The sequence below is a fragment of the Schistocerca gregaria genome, chromosome 1, assembly GCF_023897955.1.
Source record: "Schistocerca gregaria isolate iqSchGreg1 chromosome 1, iqSchGreg1.2, whole genome shotgun sequence".
NCBI lineage: Eukaryota > Metazoa > Arthropoda > Insecta > Orthoptera > Acrididae > Schistocerca > Schistocerca gregaria.
In genome coordinates this window covers 1,060,984,933-1,060,998,227 of record NC_064920.1, presented here as the reverse complement: position 1 = coordinate 1,060,998,227, position 13,295 = coordinate 1,060,984,933, and the positions used below count along the sequence as shown (strand labels likewise).

At 45.1% G+C, this 13,295-nt stretch overlaps 1 protein-coding gene across 1 annotated transcript in view; it reads right to left on the bottom strand.

Moving 5' to 3' along the window:
- The window catches only part of LOC126281296 (rap guanine nucleotide exchange factor 6-like), a 758,425-nt gene that overhangs the window by 409,770 nt on the left and 335,360 nt on the right, over positions 1-13,295 (bottom strand). The window contains exon 4 of the mRNA XM_049980129.1: positions 1,850-1,977. Within this exon, the coding sequence (XP_049836086.1) occupies positions 1,850-1,977 (128 nt within the window). The remainder of the gene's footprint in view (positions 1-1,849; positions 1,978-13,295) is intronic.

Sequence of the window (13,295 nt, the reverse complement as noted above, 5' to 3'; positions counted from 1 at the left end):
TCCCCGACACGAATCCGCCCGGCGGGGTAGTGTCAAGGTCTTGTGTGCCGGCCGGCTGGAGTGGCCGAGCGGTCCTAGGCGCTACAGCCTGGAACCGCGAGACCGCTACGGGCGCAGGTTCGAATCCTGCCTCGGGCATGGATGTGTGTGATGTCCTTAGGTTTGTTAGATTTAAGTAGTTCTAAGTTCTAGGGGACTGATGACCTCAGATGTTAAGTCCCATAGTGCTCAGAGCCATTTGAACCAGCCACCCTGTGGACGGCCTTTAAGGCGGTTTTCCATCTGCCTCGGCGAATGTGGGCTTGTTCCCCTTATTCCGCCTCAATTTCACTGTGTCGGCGATTGCTGCGCAAACACCGTTTCCACGTATCTGTACACCATAGTTACTCAACCACAGAAACATTTGGGGTTACACTCGTCTGGCCGAACGGCACTATACCAATGGGTCCGGTGTGGAGCGCTGGAGGGGTGAGTCGACTGCTGTGGACTGTTGTGTTGTGACCCACTGAGGGCTACGGCAAAACGAAGCCTCTGCGTCGTTTGTAGGTCCCCGGTTGAATAAAGAAATAAATACATACATACATAACATATTGATCTTATGTGTAAACATATTTTTAAGTGACTGTGGGCTTCCCCGGCGTAAACTATTGATGAAGGTCTCTCGGGTCTCCAGCCGGGTGGTAGAGTTGATATTTCGCGACGTTTCTGGCGAAGTGGGTAGTGTGACACTTCCCGAAACGTCGCGAGATATCAACGCTAACACCTGGCTGGAGACCCGAGAAACCTTCATAAATATTCTTAAGTATTTAATTCTATTTTTTTACATTGATAAATACCTGCTTTTTTGGAATTTAAATCCAGTGGATCTTTTAATTATAATCTGCCTAAGCGTTTACTCTGCTTCTGTATATCCCTTTCTTCTTCACTTGGTGGTTTCATGGATGCCATTAGTACATGCTGTCTGGGATAGTTTGACAGAAGTAAATTTTTTTAATCCTCGGCTTAGATTTAGTCCTTTCATTTCAGCAGCCATTCTGCTAGCCCAGTTACATCAAACACTTTTTTTGAAGTCTTCGCTTGCGCTTCGTCACTTGCACAGCAGCAGCGGAGTACTACAGAGCAACAGCCTCTGCAAGCTGCCACGGCTCGTTTCTATAAAGGCACCACCACTGCTCTAATGATCTGATGGCGACACTGGCCATAAATGAAATCGGCATCTACTTTTCCGAATGTCGTATGCAATGTCGAATTCTGGATAGCTTCACGAGCAACGCCTCAAAACTAAAACGCCAAAACACAGACTGACGGGCTTCACGGGCACAGATAACACACGAACATTACCAGTCACGTGGAGACGTACATTCGGCACAGTAGCGCAGACGTACAAGGGACCTCTTCTCGTGACGGCGGGACACCGGCCTGCGGTGTTGTTATACTGTGGCTATAAAGTCCAGTTCCATACATGTTATGTCCCTGAAATCTTATTCGAAGGCTCTTTCCAATGACACAGAAAAGGTCTCTTTTTCATTTAAAAAAGCCTGTGTAATTATTAGTCATCTATAAACGTTAAAAATTAAGTTGCACAAAGTACAGTATATTTTCCGCTGTTCTCTAACGAAAACCGCATATCGATGTATTTATTCGCTCTGGACGTATTTTGAAGTACTCAATGGGAGACACTAAAGACAGGCTATCACATAGTTTTTACTAGTAATAGCTGTTGTCTGCTGTAAGGCTGAGCATAGAAGTGGAGTTTAGCGCACACACTATAGCCCAGCACAGTGCAGTGCAACATAGTATAGTACAGCATAGTATAGGACAGTACAGTATAGTACGGTGTAGTACTCACTAGTAGAGGACGTCGTTGGCGTCGTGTCTCTCGTACCGCACGGCGCGGCACATGGCGCGCAGCACGGAGTCCCTGATGGCGGACAGCGCCTCCAGGCCCCGCAGCCCATAGTAGATCACCTGCAGGTCCTGGAACAGTCACCACCCACCTCATGAGCACATTTAAAAATACATGCACAAAAAGTAACATGAATTTAAAAAAATGTTGCGGAAGCAAACAACAACACAAAACACACACACACACACACACACACACACACACACACACACACACACCCGGGAAGCAAACAAATCACACACACACACACACACACACACACACACACACCCGGGAAGCAAACAAATCACACACACACACACACACACACACACACACACACACACACACACACACACACACCCGGGAAACACACACACACACACACACACACACACACACACACACACACACACACACACACACACACCGGTAAGCAAACAACACCGCCCCCCCGGGAAGCAAACAACAACCCCCCCCGGGAAGCAAACAACAACCCCCCCCCGGGAAGCAAACAACAACAACCCCCCCCGGGAAGCAAACAACAACAACCCCCCCCGGGAAGCAAACAACAACAACCCCCCCCGGGAAGCAAACAACAACAACCCCCCCCCGGGAAGCAAACAACAACAACCCCCCCCGGGAAGCAAACAACAACAACCCCCCCCGGGAAGCAAACAACAACAACAACAACAACAACAACAACAACAACAACAACAACAACAACAACAACAACAACACCCCCCCAGGAAGCAAACAACAACAACAACAACAACAACAACACCCCCCCCGGGAAGCAAACAACAACAACAACAACAACAACAACAACACCCCCCCCGGGAAGCAAACAACAACAACAACAACAACAACAACACCCCCCCGGGAAGCAAACAACAACAACAACAACACCCCCCCGGGAAGCAAACAACAACAACAACAACAACAACACCCCCCGGGAAGCAAACAACAACACCCCCCCGGGAAGCAAACAACAACACCCCCCCGGGAAGCAAACAACAACACCCCCCCGGGAAGCAAACAACAACAACACCCCCCCGGGAAGCAAACAACAACAACACCCCCCCGGGAAGCAAACAACAACAACACCCCCCCGGGAAGCAAACAACAACAACACCCCCCCGGGAAGCAAACAACAACAACACCCCCCCGGGAAGCAAACAACAACAACACCCCCCCGGGAAGCAAACAACAACAACACCCCCCCGGGAAGCAAACAACAACAACACCCCCCCGGGAAGCAAACAACAACAACACCCCCCCGGGAAGCAAACAACAACAACACCCCCCCGGGAAGCAAACAACAACAACACCCCCCCGGGAAGCAAACAACAACAACACCCCCCCGGGAAGCAAACAACAACAACACCCCCCCGGGAAGCAAACAACAACAACACCCCCCCGGGAAGCAAACAACAACAACACCCCCCCGGGAAGCAAACAACAACAACACCCCCCCGGGAAGCAAACAACAACAACACCCCCCCGGGAAGCAAACAACAACACCCCCCCGGGAAGCAAACAACAACACCCCCCCGGGAAGCAAACAACAACACCCCCCCGGGAAGCAAACAACAACACCCCCCCGGGAAGCAAACAACAACACCCCCCCGGGAAGCAAACAACAACACCCCCCCGGGAAGCAAACAACAACACCCCCCCGGGAAGCAAACAACAACACCCCCCCGGGAAGCAAACAACAACACCCCCCCGGGAAGCAAACAACAACACCCCCCCGGGAAGCAAACAACAACACCCCCCCGGGAAGCAAACAACAACACCCCCCCGGGAAGCAAACAACAACACCCCCCCGGGAAGCAAACAACAACACCCCCCCGGGAAGCAAACAACAACACCCCCCCGGGAAGCAAACAACAACACCCCCCCGGGAAGCAAACAACAACACCCCCCCGGGAAGCAAACAACAACACCCCCCCGGGAAGCAAACAACAACACCCCCCCGGGAAGCAAACAACAACACCCCCCCGGGAAGCAAACAACAACACCCCCCCGGGAAGCAAACAACAACACCCCCCCGGGAAGCAAACAACAACACCCCCCCGGGAAGCAAACAACAACACCCCCCCGGGAAGCAAACAACAACACCCCCCCGGGAAGCAAACAACAACACCCCCCCGGGAAGCAAACAACAACACCCCCCCGGGAAGCAAACAACAACACCCCCCCGGGAAGCAAACAACAACACCCCCCCGGGAAGCAAACAACAACACCCCCCCGGGAAGCAAACAACAACACCCCCCCGGGAAGCAAACAACAACACCCCCCCGGGAAGCAAACAACAACACCCCCCCGGGAAGCAAACAACAACACCCCCCCGGGAAGCAAACAACAACACACCCCCGGGAAGCAAACAACAACACACCCCCGGGAAGCAAACAACAACACACCCCCGGGAAGCAAACAACAACACACCCCCGGGAAGCAAACAACAACACACCCCCGGGAAGCAAACAACAACACACCCCCGGGAAGCAAACAACAACACACCCCCGGGAAGCAAACAACAACACACCCCCGGGAAGCAAACAACAACACACCCCCGGGAAACAAACAACAACACACCCCCGGGAAACAAACAACAACACACCCCCGGGAAACAAACAATCCTGTCAGCCTCCAGTCAATGAGTCTGTAGTTGCTGGTAAGTAACTGTCGAATCACCTCGTAAATGAGTGCAGAATAAAAAATCATTGTGTTGAAGTGTCAAACTATTTACAGAGAAGCTCGTTAGCCCCCAGGCAGCAGTGAGGAAGACATACCAGTGGCCATAGGTAACCAAGAGCAGGCTGATCATGCACACAATGAGCGCGGAAGTACGCCCCAATTGGTTCTTTACATCCACTGGAGTGTTCACGGTGTTACATCTAAATAATACAGACGCTGGGAATTTATAAACTTTGTTGTTGTAATATTAATAATGAAAACTTTTTCCAACATCGAACATATATTTCTTTGAACATCGACGTTGCATAGTTTCAGCGCACACTGTTTGTTACAACTTGCAAGCACAATTCCTTTTTGCCATTTGAAAGAAACTTTCCGTTCCTGATCTTGTCTCATAACCACACAAATGCAACATAACAGCGACTTTTTGTTGGGGAGCAGGATTTGTCGACAGTTAAGTAAGTCGCAAACATTTACAGTTAACTTGTATGGCAGGCACAATGCAGTCCGAAAGTTCTTTTTGGGTGTCACTGTTCAGTATGTTCGTCACGGTATAATGGGAAGCGCTACTCTTGACAGAGACTTATTCGTAACAAACGGTCGCCTGTATTTTTCTCGGTGTTTGACTACATCGTTTGTTGTTTTATATACCAAGTTTCGGCCACTGTAGGAAGCAGCCTTCATGAGGATGACGTATTTACAACTGGGTCAGTGCTGCATTCATTCATTCATATTTTACATTTTGATATTTCATCCTGCCCTAGTGTCAGCTTACACAATAACGTCATTGAGTCCTAGTTTTGATTGCATGGCATGAGCGTGAAGGCCTTGGATAGTTATATAGATACATACGACGGATGATCAAAGTGTAACGGACTTCATAGCCCAATTTTCAAAATTTTTGTTCTCTTGTTGGTACGCATTTCCTGATGTACGTTTGCGTTTTCAGCTGTTTTAAATATTTAGTCTATTGTTAACAGCCGAAACGTTTATACGTAGTTTTCGAGTGTTGGCGAATTTTTACTTCGGGGAAAAAAGGACCAAAGAATTTCATTAAATTTTGCTTGAAAAATGGAATGAAGTGCAGCAGCACACTCGAAATGTTGACTGTGGCTTTTGGCGAATCGACGGCGAGTAAGACAAGAATACAAATGGTGCAATCGTTTCGAAGAGGATCGAGAAGACGTTACAGACGACGACCGTCCTAGACGCCCTAGCACATCAATTACTGACAATGTAGAACAAGTAAAACAAATTGGTTCTGGAGAATCAACATACGAGTCTCAATGTAGACAAGTGTAATGTGCTGCGAATACATAGAAAGATAGATCCCTAATCACTTAGCTACAAAATAGCAGGTCAGCAACTGGAAACAGTTAATTCCATAAATTATCTGGGAGTACGCATTAGGGGTGATTTAAAATGGAATGATCATATAAAGTTGATCGTTGGTAAAGCAGATGCCAGACTGAGATTCATTGGAAGAATCCTAAGGAAATGCAATTCGAAAACAAAGGAAGTAGGTTACAGTACGCTTGTTCGCCCACTGCTTGAATACTGCTCAGCAGTGTGGGATCCGTACCAGATAGGGCTGATAGAAGAGATAAGATCCAACTAACAGCAGCGCGCTTCGTTACAGGATCATTTAGCAATCGCGAAAGCGTTACGGAGATGATAGATAAACTCCAGTGGAAGACTCTGCAGGAGAGACGCTCAGTAGCTCGGTACGGGTTTTTGTTGAAGTTTCGAGAACATACCGTCACCGAAGAGTCAAGCAGTATATTGCTCTCTCCTACGTACATCTCGCAAAGAGACCATGAGGATAAAATCAGAGAGATTAGAGCCCACACAGAAGCATACCGACAATCCTCCTTTCCACGAACAATACGGGACTGGAATAGAAGGGAGAACCGATAGAGGTACCCAAGGTACCCTCCACCACACACCTTCAGGTGGCTTGCGGAGTATTGATGTAGAAGTAGAGAGGTTGCCGATGATGTCAGGATATCCTTTGGCTCATGTTAAGCAATTTCTTCGGATGTGTGTGGCACGAAACGCGTAGCAACAAGATTCAAGATCGATTTTCGATCAAAAACGACAATTCGTAGATGTCGCTCACGAATTGCTGAATGAAGTCCATAACGATCCATAACTTGTGAATACGGCTACAACAGAAGACATAACACGGGTATATGGGTATGATGTCGAAACCGAGCCCATTGTCCAAATGGAAACCACCTGAAGAGCCAAGCTAGAACAAAATTACCCAAGTTCTATCACATGTGAGACTTCTTCTCAATCTTTTCTTCGATTATAGTCGGATAGTGCATTAAGAGTTCCTTACGGTCGTAAGGTCAGAAAAGACTACTAATTAGAAGTTCAGGGCCATTTACGTTAAGCAATCCGAAAGAAACGACCAGAACTGTGGCACAACCGGTCACAATAATACTCTCCCCTCACGCCTCAATGATTGTTCGCGCTTATATATCAAGAAAGAAAACTTATGTTGACTCAGTCACCGCATTCGTGAGACATGGCTCCCTGTGAATTCGTTCTATCCCCGAGGCTGAAGATAACCATAAAAGGATGTCATTTTGCCACCATTGGTAGGATTAAAAGGGAAGTGATGAAGGAGCTGAACACCTTAATGAAAAGCGAGTTCTAGAAGTCCTTCAAAGACTGGATAATCGCTGGTACAAGTTTATTATATCTGAAGGGGATTACATTACCACCTTCAAAGTTTATGTTGATGAATAAATAAAGATTCTTCGAGAAAAACAAAAATTCACATCACTTTTTTATCACATCTCGTAGATAAGTGATTATGTCAGACCATGCATTCCAATTTCTGTAATGCAATAAAAAATAGTGAATAACGTTATTGAGCAAACTGCAAATATTAGAAAGCACCACCCGACTACTCGTCCAGTAGTAAAAATACTACCCTGACGTATCCTGTGGCAGAAAGGTCGCTCTAAGAACCACGATGCCTCTGTCACATATCCCTATTTCAGAATCGCCGACAAAATAATTCTTAAATAACTTCCAGTTTATATCACTGATGATGACTCGTTGTCAACTTATTTACAACAGTTGGCACGGCGCGTTTTGTTCCTTTACACTACTAACATTAACCAAATTGTGTGTGCATTCACAACTTTATATGCTTACTTATGGACACTAAAACAATCCTACCTTATAAAATATGACTTTCCTATGACAAGCAATGAATGATGTGGACACTTTATCATCATCCTCTTCATTAACGGTCTTTCTGTCTCTTTTCGGCATGTAGCCGCAAACCGGTTTGTGTGTGTGTGTGAGAGAGAGGGAGAGAGAGAGAGAGAGAGAGAGAGAGAGAGAGAGAGAGAGAGAGAGTGAGTGTGTGTGTGTGCGCGCGCGCGTGTGTTTGTGTGCTTTTCGCTGATAGGATTGTATGTACAATAAGCGGCAAATGCTATCAGCTGATTTATGAACATGTGGAGCGGGAAAACCTGTATAGAACACTGTCTTTATTTTTGTATTTGTCGCTAAATTGCCTCGTTAATCAACTACGTGTGCGCCATAAAATGCAAAGCGAACGTTGTTTAACGCTACACGACAGTGTTGTCGACTGTTAGAGCTTTAAGCAACCGCATTTCAATAGATTTCAAGTTTTTTTTTTTTTTATTTAGATCATTACCGTCAATGCGCTTACTCATACTCATAATTTCCTGCAAACGGCCGCAACTGCACTACAGGTAGATCCTCTGTCGTTTCATTATACGAGCTAATCACAGAACTCTCGCAGAGGAAAGCAGCATATAGTCCTGAAGCATCATTTTACGGATTTAGTATCCCCAATGAAACCATGGCCGTCACTGTCTTAGAACAGCTGGGACACATTTTGGCCATAACGCCGGGGCACACTAAATGTAGGCTGCCACAGGAACCTATGTACGCCGCTCTACATCTCCCGGGTGTCGCAACTGAAATACAGCGACTGACGGAGGTCAGTTTGGGCTGGAATTATCGTATGGCAGCGATACTTTGTAGATATGCTAATGCGTTAATGCGACACTGACTTACTCTGGAAAAAGTTAGTTCCAATTCTGGTCACAATGTCCAAATTTGGCGCTGAACGGCTTATCGACGTCTCTAGTGCTCATGTTGAGCAAACTTTGCAAGTGGCGGTTAATAATAAATCAACGTTATGCCCTTCTGACTTATTCGACCTCTTTGACCTTTCTCTGCCCACGTCCAGTTCCTAATCCATTACATATGGAAACACCTCCATATGTCTTTCTTGCATTCAAAGCGCCAGATTCGCACCTGGTGGCCAAAGTCTTAACTTTTTTCAGTGTAACTCGATTCCGCATTAACGCATTAGATTATCTACCATATTCCGCTGCCATACGATAATTGCGGGTTCACACTAGACCTCTGTGACTAGCTGCATTATTTTAATTGCAACCACGCGGTATTGTCAACTGCTTATTGCAGTCAATCCTCTGTGTGCCTCCACAAATTTGATTCTCCCCCTTTTCTCCCCATGGCGCATGATGTATCCCATCAACTATACGTTCTTTAATACACATAGTGCAAAAAAATTCTTCTTTCTCCAATTAGTCTCAGCAGCCCTTCATTCGTTATCAGATTTACAAATCTAATCTTCTGCATTTTTGTGCAGCACATTTCAAACGCTTCCGTACTGTTCATGTTTCCACTTCTACACAGCGCTAGACTACAAGCAAATACTTTCAGGAAAGATACCTTAACAATTTACGTTCGATGTCAACAAGTTTATGCTTTTAAGAAACGTTGCGACTGTATTTTATATCCCCTCTGCTCAGACCACGGTCGATTATTTTGGTGCAGTGACGGTCCAACCGTTCTTTTGTATTTCCGTTGCTAAGTTATATGCCACCTTCAGAAGGCGGCAGGGGTATAATACAGGGAGCGAAAGGCTATTTACAATTTGTACAGAAAGTAGATGGCAGTTATTAGAGTCGAGGGGTATGAAAGGGAAGCAGTTGTTGGGAAGGGAGTGACACAGGGTTGCAGCCTATCCCCGATGTTATTCAATCTGTATATTGAGCAAGCAATAAAGAAAACAAAAGAAAAGTTAGGAATAGGTATTAAAATCATTGTAATTCTGTCAGAGACAGCAAGGGACTTTGAAGAGAAGTTGAACGGAATGGACAGTGTCTTGAAAGGAGGGTATAAGATGAACATCAACAAAAGCAAAACGAGGATAATGGAATGTAGTCGAATTAAGTCGGATGATGCTGAAGGAATTAGATTAGGAAATGAGACACTTAATGTAGTAAAGGAGTTTTGCTATTTGGGGAGCAAAATAAATGATGATGGTCGAAGTAGGGAGGATATACAATGTAGACTGGCAATGGCAAGGAAATCGTTTCTGAAGAAGAGAAATTTGTTAACATCGAGTATACATTTAGGTGTCAGGAAGTCGTTTCTGAAAGTATTTGTTTGGAGTGTAGCCCGGTATGGAAGTGAAACATGGACGATAAATAGTTTGGACAAGAAGAGAATAGAAGCCTTCGGAATGTGGTGCTACAGAAGAATGCTAAAGATTACATGGGTAGATCACATAACTAATGAGGAGGTGTTGAATAGAATTGGAGAGAAGAGAAGTTTGTGGCACAACTTGACAAGAAGAAGGGACCGGTTGGTACGACATATTCTGAGACATCGAGCGATCACCAATTTAGTATTGGAGGGCAGCGTGGAAGGTAAAAATCGTAGAGGCAGACCAAGAGATGAATACACTAAGCAGATCCAGAAGTATGTAGCCTGCAGTAGGTACTGGGATATGACGATGCTTTCACAGTATAGAGTAGTATGGAGAGCTGCATCAAACCTGTATCAGGATTGAAGACCACAATAACAACAACAACAACGACGACGACGACGACGACAACACAAGTTATATGACTATATCTGGAGGAAAATTCTGCCGGACGACAGAATTAAGCTACTGGTAGGGGATAAATTTTGTACTAATCCATGTGATGAATCTTTTAGTAAAGACAGCACGCCGTCACGCAGTAACAAGTCGCTGAGGACCCCCGAACCCTGGCTGTAGTAGCGAGGGTGGCACTGGCAGTGTTAAGAGACACGCACACTCAATATTTAATGGGCAATAATATTGTGTCAGCATATCGTGCGAACGTGTAAGGCCACGAACGGTACAACGTTATTGTAAGACATTTATGGCCGGGACGCGTCATTTCAAACTCCGCTTCCATGGCGCTCGACGATGTGGAATCCGCATGTATTGCGACTGAATTGTTTGCCTTGCAAAACACAAGCAGAAAGTATGTAGAAAACATTAAGAAAACCCGAAAAGCTTCCACTAGACATTTCAATGGGGCTCATTCACTGCAGCATCGATTCGTAAACCAAATGAAACAATTATAAATTAAACAAATGAACTAAAAAATTTAATATTTGCATGTGCTATTTTCCGTGTATTTCTGTACTGTAACAATTGTTGCAAACAAAACAAAAAAATTATTTACTGATTACTGTCAAGGTCTGAGGTGTGACAGCCGTTGGGAAAAAAAAAATGTACACTGGGCATGTAACCCTATGTTATAGGTCAATTCAGAGATCTGCTACAAGTGAAATAAACGTTTCTTCTTACTGTCTAGGCACCATGAGCTTCAGTTTCCCCTCTTATACCGCATGGTGTTTTAACGCAAACGTCAGCGCGCTCTCGTATGTTTTGTTGTTCACTATTTTCAGTTCTTTGCGGAAATTCGTTCGGGTCGAATTAAATTCTCTCGCTTTCCGCAGGAACTTACAAATTACAAGATAGTGCGCAATATACTGAGCGAGAGTCAACGTTTTTGAAGCAGTGTAATCGCCCTCAATATATTGCGCAAATAGCAAATGCCGTTCTGACACGGTCAATATTATTTCATAGTACTCAGTATTTCGCAATGAATATTGAGCATGTGAGGACCCCGTTACAATGGGACCGACCAAGGGAAGTGCAGTGTCCAAGAAAATCCGACTGAAGATTTAGAAAACTCTTAAATGTCAGTGGTCGTTTCGTGTGTTTACGAGACTGGCGTAATAATTTTATGTTGTGCCAGGCCAGACTACTCAAATGAAATAAATGTCAATATTGATAGCATCAGTACAAAAATAGTAAAAAGGCAGACAGGGATTTACGAAGCGTTGTACTTGTAACACCTAATTTGAGCAGTACAGTTGAAACGGTATCCCGTTGTTCGTCGTTTACGTTGGATATATATTGAAGTGTGATGTTTAACTGGTCATTAATATGTAATAAAAAAATTTCATTTAACGTCAAGAATATTAGGTAGAATTTTAACTGAATATTTATTCTTTGCAACTTATAGAGCCTTTCTGTAACGCTGGATAGGACTTTCATTTCAAAACTTGTATTTAGGGACAAAAATAGTTTTAATCGTTATCTGTTGTGATCATTTAGGTATTTTGAGAATGAGGCCTCTACTGATGTAAGACGAACCTGGATATGAATTGTTCTTTGAGTATCGAGGAAAGGGGCTGTGGAACACACAGCACAGTTAGTTTGTTATTCCACTCCAAAATAACAGAAATGCCACATTGCTCAAATAGAACTGTTCTGCTGTTAGTGCCACTTCTTAATGTTAATCCCTCTGCATAGCCTGATTTAATTAGACTACATTCCGATACCCTTTTCTTTTGTTTATGTTCATTTCATAACCCGTATTCAAGACACATTGAAGTACCGCACGATACAGGGCGCCACGTCACGGATTGCGCGGCCCCTCCCGCTTGAGGTTCGAGTTCTCCATCGGGCGTGTGTGTGTGTGTGTGTGTGTGTGTGTGTGTGTGTGTGTGTGTGTGTGTGGTGTTGTTAGCATAAGTTAGTTTAAGTAATGTTTAAGTCTAGGAACCAATGACATCAGCAGTTTGGTCCCTTAGGAATTCACCCACATTTTTTTCCATTCAGCTGCTTTAAGTTTTTCTTTCGCTTCTCTCACTGCTTGCTCAATCTACAGAATGGAAAATGTGGGATACAGGCTTATAGCCTCCTCCCGATCTTCTGAACAAGTGTCTTCTTCCACAAACTTGGACTCTCAAATATTTACTGACAGCAGTTACATTTCTGGCTCTCATTCTTTACGATTACTGTGACATAGAAAAACTTTTTTTACGCTAGTATTAGCAGTGACGTAGAAAACATAGCAGCTGTCACTGGCTGTGCCTGTGCTCACGGGGAACCACTGAAGCTCTCGACGAGCGCCCATCTACACAGAGAAAATAAAACTCCACTTCACTGGAAATTTGGAAGCCGTCGTGTGAACGGGCTACAAACACTGGTGTGGACTTGAATAAATGAATGTCAATGCAACAGGCTTAGCATCTTGTTAAGAACTGCATTTACAGTACACAGTTGTATTGTTATTTTATTCTTGACTATCAACTTCGTCAGTTTTAGTGGGTAATGTGGACGAAAAGATATTTTTGGACGGTCTGAAGTTGATCAACATCTACAGCAAGGTGTACAATAGCTAGTTTGCCCGCCCGGTTAGCCGTGCGGTCTAACGCAAGGCTTTCTGGTCCCCAGCACGAATCCGCCCGGCGGACTTGGGTCGAGGTCCGGTGAGCTGGCCAGTCTGTGGATGGTTTTAGGCGGTTTTCCATCTGCCTCGGCGAATGCAGGCTGGCTCCCCTTATTCCGCCT